The 11,234-nt window shown below is 35.1% G+C and overlaps 1 protein-coding gene across 1 annotated transcript; it reads left to right on the forward strand.

Annotated features, from left to right (window-relative positions):
* Positions 1 to 923: 923 nt before the first annotated feature.
* LOC125823162 (uncharacterized) lies at positions 924 to 10,926 on the forward strand. Its single transcript, XM_049502585.1, has 13 exons — positions 924 to 1,069; positions 1,214 to 1,280; positions 1,392 to 1,502; positions 2,440 to 2,635; positions 5,035 to 5,120; positions 5,325 to 5,520; positions 5,723 to 5,834; positions 7,082 to 7,209; positions 7,337 to 7,543; positions 7,673 to 7,782; positions 8,277 to 8,406; positions 9,161 to 9,310; positions 10,565 to 10,926. The coding sequence occupies exons 1-13, from the start codon at positions 976 to 978 to the stop codon at positions 10,784 to 10,786; spliced, it is 1,809 nt and encodes a 602-aa protein (XP_049358542.1). The 5' UTR covers positions 924 to 975; the 3' UTR covers positions 10,787 to 10,926.
* The last annotated feature ends 308 nt before the right edge of the window (positions 10,927 to 11,234 follow it).

Here is an 11,234-nt window from a genome sequence, read left to right on the forward strand (position 1 = left end):
CTATAATACATTCTGTGAAACACCCCCCCAAGAGTTAACGAACATCATAATATTGGAATATAACAACTAATAGCAGTGCTTAACTACCAATGATCAAACTAACTTAAGACTAAGAAAAATAAATGATCTCTAAGAACAACATTCTCCATAAGATGAGCAACAATTAAAGGTCCAAGAAAGACACCTCTAATGTCTCAAACATTTACCTCAAAAGTAACCAAATTCTTTTTTTCCTACAAGAAACAAGAACCTAAAACAGGGCAAAACATTAAAATGCAGACATTAAAGAGCCATCAATCACCACATAGAAGAAGATAAGAACAACCCCATATAGATAACAAAAAAAAACAAAAGTAGGATCAATGAAAGCACACAAATCTTGTGTAAAAGACCCACATTTTTTCCCCAAGAAAACCCTACCAAGCAAAATCGTTAAATCCACAAACTTCCATATGCTAAAAACAAAGAAGGTCTAATAAAACCCAATGAAATTTCAATCTTTACCATCTCAAAACCCTAACAATGAAAGAAAAGAAAAGAGTGTTACCTTGAGGTAGATGACGGCTATGACGAAGAAGACCAAGACGAAAGTATTGGAAGTCACCAACAATATTTTCGCAACAATGTCGTCTCTGTCTGCTACAAGCTGTTGCAAGGAAGAAAAAGAAATACAATTGGAAATGGGCTTCTAGCTGTTGCAAGAAAGAAAAAGAAAGACAATTGGAATGAGTTTATTTGAATATTTTTAAAATTTAAAAGTTTTAAATATTACACTTTAATCCCCAATTATCTTAATCACTAATTAAAAAAAGGTTTAACTTGGTCAAATTTTTTTTTTGGTCACCAATTTTAATTTTAAGACTTTTTTGTCACCTTATCTCAATGAGCTCAAGAGAGTACGCATATTTTTAGCAAATAAAAAAGAAAAAAAAAGGTGAATCAGAATTAAGAAAACGCTCCGCCGTAAGCTCGACAATGGCAAAGCAGAAGGAAACTTCCGCCATGGAAATCGACGATCAGAGTTCTCTTCCTTCTGATCAGATCAGTAACCCTAAGTTCTCCGTCAATGGTATTCTCTCTCCCTCCCTGCCTTCCCAGAGCTTATCTGATGGAACTTCTTCATTCCTTTCCCCAATAGAATTGAATTGAAAATTGTGGAATCTTCTTTTCTTCTAGATTACTGAATGTTAGCTACATTTTTATGGTTTTGTAGTGTTACAACTTTTAAAATCTGCTCAAATGCAGCATGGATTGCGATTCGGTGATTACGCTCGTTATAGGTGCTATTCTGTTACACACATATGCTCCTCAGAGCAACGAATTAGTGATTTAGGTATAATTTGTTTCGAGTGATTTTTGTGTAAAAGGTTTAAGAAAATTGGAATTTGCAGGAGGTATTGTACGGCTCGATTAAGGAGATTATATAAATCGCTCAAGTTCACTCACGGACGTTTGAAGTACACTAAGCGTTCAATTTCAATTACTACGGTCACTGAAGTGAGGTGTGTGTATTTGTATTTCGTTTGTGATGATTTTATTCCCAGTGTTAATTTGGTTTACTATTCAAGTGATGGATTGGTTGAAAATTTTGATTTTTTTGTTCTATGAAGTAAAGGACCCCTAGCATGCCACAACATATAGAAATGTGTCTTGAAGATTGTATTACTTATTACAACAACAAAAATTACCCTTCATTTTCAAACTAATTAGGGTCAATTATATGAAGTCTCTACATTTTGTTCGGTCCAATTTTATTTTTTTTCCAGTTGCGCGTGGCTCAACTATTCCACTGCATACTTGCTACCTCCTACTAGTAGAGTTACTTGGTAATTTTATCCACCAGGATTTAGGCAATTGGAAAGAAATCACCTAGTGTTTCTCTATTGGGATTCAAATGCTAGTCTCACATGATTTCATCCCACTTCAGTGATCACTAGACTACACTTATTAATACAATGATATATATAAATCTAACGGTACTAAAAAAGAGATCAGTTGAAAATTCACTCAGGCATTGCCTAGTGAAGGTTTGTCAGAGAATGGAAAAAAAGAGAGGGAGTAGAAGAGTTTCTGCTGTATTGGGTTAATTGATTCAACAATTGTATGCTTGGAAGTCTTAAAAGTTCTAATTTATGTCATTGTTTGATGTTGATTATTAAGCTATCATGACGCCTTTTTTGGAGCTTTTGGGTGCATTTTCTTGAGTTAATATCTAAAAAGTTGTCATGTTAAAGATCTAGTTCCCTGAAGTATAAAGAGAGAAGTACTATACTATTTTTTGTAGTGTGACTGTGATCTATATTTTCGGGGTTGGATTGGAGTCTATTGAGTTATGAACAATCTTACTCTGCCTAATATGACTCATATTTTCTTTGTTATCTCCTGAATGTACAAACTTGATTAAAACTTTACAATGTCAATGATTTACGCTCGTTGTAGATTTCTTCACGTGGTTCTCTATACAGCTGAGAGAGCTTGGAGTCATGCTATGGAAAAGAAAACTTTGCCTGATGGACCAAATGCACGCCAAAGAAGTTATCTCATTGGTCGGTTGAGGAAGGCGGTTAAATGGGCTAGTCTTTTCCAGGAATTATGTTCCATCAAGGGAGATTTGAGAACATCTTTAGAAGCGGAGGTATGCTTCATGTGTCATGATTCTCATATACATGGCATTATGCTTGCTCATCAGGGCATTTGATTTTAGTCATTCATCCAAACCATTGGTCATTCGACCCCTGAGGTGCTACTGGAGGTGTTGAGTTTTGATCTTCTCAAAATGCTTTTTCCTTTCCATCTGGAAGTCTCTTTGTTCTTTTTATTTTGATTAGGATGATCTTTCTGAAATACATAAAGTCAGGGAAAGGAAACTCATGCCACTAATGGATAAAAATGTAGTGGTGGCAAGAAGGCCATTGAGTCCTTCTTTACCAAAAAAATAATAATAGAGGAACAGGAAAGTCATTGGGTCCTTTAGAATAACAGTGTTACAGATTTTGGTGGACAAGCTTGATTCATATGTTAATATCTCGTGACTTAAAAATTATACTGAAAGAAACCAGATACTTCTGTGACTTACTTCTCTGTTTACCTTTCAAATTTTGCTTTTTGGCATCTATTTCTATGTTAAGATTATCAAAAAAGGACTGGATTTATATCTAAAAAGTCTGAACTTATTTCACAGAATTACACTAATAGCTGACACTACCACAGCTTTATCTGGCAACAATCTTTTTGGTCCATGAGGACTTTTTACTTCCGGTTAAGAACCTGACCCTTCAAATGACATCTGAAGTTTTAGCCTCTCGGAGGGCCATTTGTTGTATGGAAGTTTCACGAATCAGCATTTGAAGAGCTTAGATGGGAGAAGTTTCAGGTCATCTTATGTTATCATATGTTTCTCTTCAACTTGACGATCAACTATACCTCAATCCGTAACTAGTTGGGTTAGAAAAAATAAACCATCTATATATTTCGTTCTATTTGGGTCCATGTCATTATAATACTGGCAAGAGAATTTGCCTTTTGACGCAAATTAGATGTTCTTTAAATCTTGTATTTATCTCCATTTGGATCTAATGTTAGTGTAAAAACACAATTGAGTATTAATCCCGACTAGTTGTAATTGCCTATATGGATTTTTTGCTTCTACTTGATCAACGGATGGATCTTTTGCTCCTATTCTGTTTTATTTTTAGTTAAGTCGACATTGATCCCTAAAGAAAATTGTATATCTTTGAGACAATTTCTCTCCTTGTGGTTTTAATTTTACCTCGTGGTGCACCTATAAGTGGATATGACCCAAGCAAATAATATTACTATGAAGATTCATCACAGTATAACTATTTTTTTAATACTGACCGTCCACTTACCACAATCATCTTTAATTTGTTAATGGAACTGGCTTTGAATACATAGTGGAGTTGTCTTGTACTTGCTAATGACTTCAAAAATCTGAATAAGTTCCAAAGTGTTAGAATCCTTGTCTAGGTTGTAGCTTATACTCTTGGAAGGATAAAACAAACTAATCCAAGCGACTTACTTGGATAGAAAGGATAAAAGTGAAGAAAAGAGCTTCATTTGTATGACCTTTAGGGGGGGACAAACTAGCTGTTGAAATTTTGAGGAAAAGAAGTATACATATACTAGCTGGTGCGTATGTGTAAATGCTCGAGAGAAAACGTGTTTGTTATCAATTGTGGTGGACACGGGACAGTACTGATCTGTTCAACTACAGCCATTAATGTTGGCTATGGTCAAGGATGTGATATTCAACCACAATCTCAGAAGATGAAAAAATGTAGCTCCTTTCCTATCAATGCTATTCTAAAAAAATGGTTTTAAAGCTGTGGATTTTCACTTATCTTTCTGCCCTTTTGTGTCGCTAATCATTTGCCCAACCCTGTAAGTAGTTTCTCCCTTTCTCTCTTTTTTTTGTTTGTTTTGTTCCTCTTTGAAGTCTCCAGCATATCCTTAATGCTGAGGAATACAACATTACAAGTTTTTTAAAAAAAAGAACTTAGTACAATGTTAAATCTGTTTTTTAAGCTTATATAATTGGTAATACCTTTCACCTTGCCTTTTTGGCACCTACCTTCATATGTTGGTGGTAGAACAAAGAATCAAACGTAAAGAATCAGATCATATTGTTAATTCTCTATTTTTTTTTTTAATGTACTGCTTTTATCTGGGGGGGGGGGATTTTCTATGATTAGTAAAATTATTTACCTTGTTTAAAAACAGAGAATCAAGCTTTTCTGCAGATTGTCGAAATAGAATTTTATTTCTTGGTGGAGATTTTGCGTAGACAATAGTTAATTCATCCAAATTACTGAACACCCTTATCACTCCATTCCATTTCTAATTACATCCTTTTAGCATTGTCATTATTCTTTTTCATTGCTCTTTGTGTAGGCGTGATGTTTCATTTTGTGTCTCAATGCTTAAAGCGACTCAATATAGTTTTAATTATTGACCAAAATCTTCAAGAGATAGATTTTTTAGTGTGACTCAGCAATCTGGTTTCCTAATCCACAGGCTTATGCTGCATACATGAAAGGGAGTTTATTGTTTGAACAAGATCAAAACTGGGACGTTGCTCTAAAGTGTTTCAAAAGCGCCAGGTACCGTAGCCTTTATGGAGATTTTTACTTCACTATTACTGACAGTATAATGGCCAGATTGTCTAGTTTGTTTTCAAATGATACCCATAGAGGATGTTGTAGAATAATCTCTTCATTCTGTTCGGCATATCCGCTTCTCTTATTTGAATTATACTATTGTTTCAACAAGGTCCTGAATGCTCACTATCTGACTAATTTGGATAGGGCTGTGTATGAGGAGCTTGGAAAATATGGAGATCTAGAGATCCAAGTATTGTGCCGTGAGCGGGTTGAGGAACTAGAACCTAGTATCAGATATTGCTTACACAAGATTGGTGAGTCTAACTTACAAACTTCTGAACTCGTTTCCATCGGTGAAATGGAAGGGCCTGCACTGGACCTTTTCAAAGCAAAGTTGGAGGTGAGCTGTCATTTCTAAGTGTATTCTACGATTTATCCCGATAAAATAAAAGTGTGTACGGTTTATAGTCACTATTTTTTTGTTGTAAGATAATGCTTCCATTGTACTCTGGGTGCTGTCTTTCTCAAGAATTTTTTGAAAACCGAGTTTTGATGATTATTTGCTCCTTATTGATCTATTACTCTCTTTTCTTTGTTTACAGGCTGCTATGGCAGAGGCAAGATCTCAGCAGGCTGCATCTATGACAGAATTCCATTGGCTTGGAAATAGATTTCCAATTTCAAATGCAAAGACACGGGTGTCCATTCTGAAAGGTATGCAATTACTTCGATGCAAAATGTAGCACTTTGAAAAATGCATCAATAGCCAACTTACTGGAGGTTCTAACATTAGGGTTTTTTGCACTCTTAAGTTTGGAATTCTTCCACTCTATGATTTTGAACCAAATTTGTTCTTTCAACCTAGTTTCAGATTTCGGTCTGCATACTTGTGTTCTTTATGCAACAAAGCATTTCTAGGGCATTCGTTAATATTTTCTACTTATCTTTTGGATGTATGTACTTGAAGTTCTTGTAGGTTGCGGAGCACTCTCTATGACCCTTATGAGTTGCCTTCTAATGTTAAGGGTGTTAACAGTTGCAGATTTGCACTTCTAGTCTTAGTGACAGCGATGATAAATTTAACGGTGTATAAAATATGTAACAATAGGAGGCAAACCAAAAATGTATCAAATTCTCCACTAGGAATGCTATGTTACACATAATGCAACGAGTTCGTTATCTTACTAAGAATGAGTTATACAGATGCATATATTATACTCCCTCTAGTCCATATTAAGTGAAATTTTGGGGTATGGCACACCTCTTTAGAAAAATATTTAAGGACTTAAATTAAATGCTACTTTCCACTATTATCCTTTTGATTATTCCAAAACTATTCTCCTAGAAAATATAAAGTAGTTAAGAACCTCATTTAAGGGAAAGGTAAATATGGAAACAGTCCCTATAATTCTCTTGAACTTTGAAAAATTCACTTATTTTGAACTGTGAAAAAAGTCCCAACAATTCACTTGATATGGACTAGAGGGAGTACCTAAAGAATTGCATTAACGTTGTTGCTTTTGCAAACTTGAGTGGGACATGAGAATTTCACTGGCTTTAACTTAAGAGGCCCGTAATTTAGTTCTTAAATTTCTCCTCCTCATTTTTGCATTTCAATTTTATGTGCCAGTCTTTCCTTGTTAGGTTGTTCCAAAAAGAATGACACCTTTCTATACTTGGAAACAATTTGACTTTAAACTTCTCCTTTTAACCTTGATGACTTGCGTTTATAACCACAAAAATATCATGGCATATATAAACCACAAGATCTAAAAAAAAATTCTTTCTTGAACTTTGTTCTCAGTCAAAGCCTTCCACATAAATTGAAATGGTGAGAGTAACTTTTAACCACTTCTTTGGATTTTGGTCAACTAAATGCATATTTGCATACCTGCCTTTAAAACATCATGTTGGTTTTTACTTTATTTTAAGCTTATATTACACATTGTACCATTCATCAGCCCAGGAACTGGAGAAAGATATCCATGGTTCAGCTGCTGATTCTCTTCCAGCAGAGAAGAAACTTGTGTTGTATGACAAAATATTTGCAGCATATCACGAAGCCAGGAGCTGCATCCGGAATGACCTGGTGAGTGACTACTCCTTATATTACATGGAAGTACCCGACTCTTGGAAATTTCAAGTTGCTCTTGAATATTGCATACATCAATTTGAAGTCCTGAATTGGTCCATCTTATACATGGTTTTTCTTCTAGGTTACGGCTGCTAATTCGGAAAATGTTAAGGATGAGTTAAGTGGACTGGATAAAGCCATTGGTGCAACTTTAGGGCAGCGAACCATTGAGAGGAATCAGTTGCTAGTTAAAATAGCTAAAAGCAAGCTCAACAAGGTCCGTGATGATAAAAATGAAAAGGTCACAAAGCCGGAGGAGCTTGTTCGGCTGTATGATCTATTGCTACAGGTAACAATTATGGAATGTTATTTTTTTATTACATTCTTAATCAGTGCATTTTAGATCAGAGTTGGCAATATGACAAAACTCACTTATATGGCTATTGGACTGCACTATTAACTGCTTGCTCTGTTGCAGAATACTGCTGATCTTTTTGATCTAGTTAGTTCTGGTAGAGATAGAAAAATGGAAGAAGTTGCCTTAGCTGAAGAGTGCGAGCTGAAAAGTATGGTTTTCCGAGCAGAAAGGTTTGACTTCTATTATTTCGCAATTGAAATGTTTACTTTGAGCCAAGGTCTATCAAAAATAGCCTATCTACCTCCCAAGGCAGGGATAAGGTTTGAGTATGCACTACCCTCCCCAGGCACCACTTGTGGGACTATATGTTGTGATTGTATTGTTTCTTTCATTATGTGATAGTTGAAGTGACGTTTCTGGTGAGAAGGGGAGAGTGAAAGACTATCTTGATATGGTTTTAGCACTTCTTGTAGCCATCGAAAACTAATATTATTGGTGAAACTTTTTTTTTTTTATTGGCTGATAAAGCTAATATTATTGGTGAATTTACAGAAGGGAGATCTGGAACTTCAGTATCTCAGATAAGGAAGTTGTACAACTTCAATGTACAAAATGATGAAGTGATGATCAATGAAATAAAGCTTTGTGTATTTTAATGTAGTCCTAGGATGAATATTTTCTTGTTTGAAATCAATTAAAAGCTTTTATTTCAATTTCCCTCCAGGTGCTTCTACTTGGCAAAGTCCTACAGTTCAGTGGGTAAGAGGACAGAAGCTTATGCCTTGTACTCTCGAGCTCGTTCTTTAGCTGATGCAGCTCTTATGAAACTGCAGTCTGCGAATGCTGCTGATCAGGTAAGCACTTCATTAGTGTAAAACCTACTTTTATTATATTATGTTATTGTGCATGTGCTCTTAATTTTCATTGATAGAGCTTCCTAGCTGCTTCTTATAGGATGACTAGAACAAAGATGTCCGTGCTAGACGCGGGCCCAACTCCAAAATGTTCAAATTTGTATCATTATGTATTCATGATTTCCTAACTTCCTCAGAACTTTAAATCTCATCTTAAGATCTTTCTTTTAACTTATAGTATACTACAACATTAAGCGTAAGTTGATTAAATTTTTTCGAAAGGATAAAATGTGATATGAATTTTTATGGTTTTAAAATTAGTTATGTTCTTTATACTCTTTAATATTTACAATTGTTTTTTATATGTTACTAACGATTTAAAACATTATAGACGATGCTGTAAAAGGTAGGACACACTTGGCATTTAAGTAAAAGATTCCTGGTGTTTTCTTAATTTAAGTGCACAACAAAGTACCAAAGCCTATATTGCAAGTAAACAATGCACAAATGTAAGACAAAATGGCCATAATGCCATAAAAATGAATTTTATGACTTTAAGCAGCCATGTTGACCTTCAACTGCTAACTCTTCCTTGTGTGTGTGTGTGTGTGTGTGTATATAAGTAGTAAATTTTGATGCATAATTATAGCATTCTTATTTTTCTTCTTATGTCTCTTCAATCAGTAATATGAGTGTGAATGATTCTGCTTTTATGTATATCCTTTTGTCATTGTTTTCTCTCCATCTGTATCAGGTCATGATCAAGGAGCTGAGAACACTGTACAACGAGAGCAGATCGAACAGCTGTGTTGAGCATGCCAAAGGAATTATGGAGGAGGAAAAGGCTCCAGAAAATCTCTCGAAAAAGATATCAAATATCTCATTGAGTGGAACTGATAAGAAGGTATGATTTAGCCTTCCAATGTCTGTTGAGTACTTTTGCAATCATTCCCATTAGTTAATTTGTTGTAGTATTCACCTTTTCTTTGATGTTCTTGGTGCATATGGAACACATATTCTTAGACTACTATATGAAAAACTAGGGAAGAAACCTATGGAGATTCTCTGTGTCGTAGAACTACTTCCAACCATCTTCTACTATGACCTTTTCTGATTGGGTTTGATCATATTGAATTCAGAAATTTTGGATTTCTTCTGAAGAATAATTATTGACTGCTGGATTATGTGAATATGGAGAGTTGGAAAAAGAATTAGTTCGAATTAAGAATTTTGAATTCTTGGTCATTCAAAATCTAGTCAAACATTAGATGAGTCTCTCGCTTATTATTAGCAAAAACATTAATAGTTTTCTCAATCTCATGTCCTTTAGAGGATACTGCATTTTGTGTGCATGATTCCTCAAATTAATAGGCATAATGTGACATGAAGTTGTAGATTCCGTTGCTTTTCTAGTGTTTGTGCTGGAAAAGGTTTCAACTCATGAAATGATAACACAGTTAGAAAATTTCTTCTGGTGTTATAATTATGCTTGTGTCCCCAAAAGAAGGTCAGACATGAACTACTAAGAGTGGTGTTCCTTCATTGATAATTCTCGCTGAGCACTTCACCATTGTGGTTGACACAAATCCCTACCCCCACCCCCACACAGTAGAAATTTCAGTTTTACTTCATTTTAGGTTTTTATCCAATTAGTACTGCTTAGATGCTCCCAACTGTTGGACATATTTTCTTGATAGTTCTATATAAGCTAGCACAACATTAGCGTAACCTGAATGTTTGAAGCACCAAGTATGATTCTGCCTTGATAAATTTTTGATACTCGATATGTGGTAGTTAAAAGTGTTCATGCTATTTCTCTTTCAATAATTCCATGCTATGTTGCTCGGGTTCTTCAAAAATACCAATAGGTGTGTGTCGAATTCTCCAAAAATACATTACTTTTGGAGAATCTAACACGGGTGCAGTGCCGAAAGTGAAGAGTCCGTGTAACTTAGATTCCTTGGCAGTTGATTGCCTGTTTGTTTTTATTCCAAGAACTGAGTCCTTTATATCCTTATTTGTTCGGGGTTGTTTTTAGGCATTATATTTTGCATTCTTCCTTTTCTAGTTTGTCTTGTCTCTGCTTTCATTTCCATTTGTGCTCTTCTGATTCCCCTGCCCCTGATGTGTGTAATCCATGTTTTTTTACTTCTTTTAGATGGAGAAACTTCTCATGGAAAAATTGGATACATACGAATCAGCTGTTGGTGAAGCCAACATGAAGGTTGTTCCTCGAATTGAGACTTTTCCACCTGCCTTCCAACCAGTTCCTCGTAATCCCATCGTATTGGACCTGGCTTATAACCTTATTGAGTTCCCATCACTGGATGCTCGTATGAAGAAAGACAAGAAAGGTTTCATCAGTAGGTTTTGGGGCTGAGCTTCTTTTTTCCTTGGTCATTGATTTGTCAGTTGCACCATAGAGTTGAGGCAATTTTGTGAAATTTTAAGCTGCGAAATTCTTCCACATGCCTTCAGAAAATTTATCTATACCTGAGAATTCTCAGAAAATTCATTCTATATGCACTCTGTCTTTTTTAAGTTCCAATTTTGGATCAGATTTCAAAAGAATCTTGAACAGGAGGAATTTATTTAGATGTGCATTCTACTCCTATGTTGCATCTCTTTATATTTCAACCAAAAAGAAAATTAACCAAGTTTGTTTTGAAATAAAGGGTAACACCCAACTACCTCTATCGCAATTTGGAACTAAAGTTAATTATAAAATGCTTTGGGTTGGATTCTTAAAGATGTGGTGTCTTTGTACTTGTTCTCAATTTTTTTTAACATCTTGCGATGATTTGATGTCGTTCCTACCAAGTATTAGA

Source organism: Solanum verrucosum, unplaced genomic scaffold, assembly GCF_900185275.1.
Source record: "Solanum verrucosum unplaced genomic scaffold, falcon-dt-bn FXZP01000199.1, whole genome shotgun sequence".
Classification (NCBI taxonomy): Eukaryota; Viridiplantae; Streptophyta; class Magnoliopsida; order Solanales; family Solanaceae; genus Solanum; species Solanum verrucosum.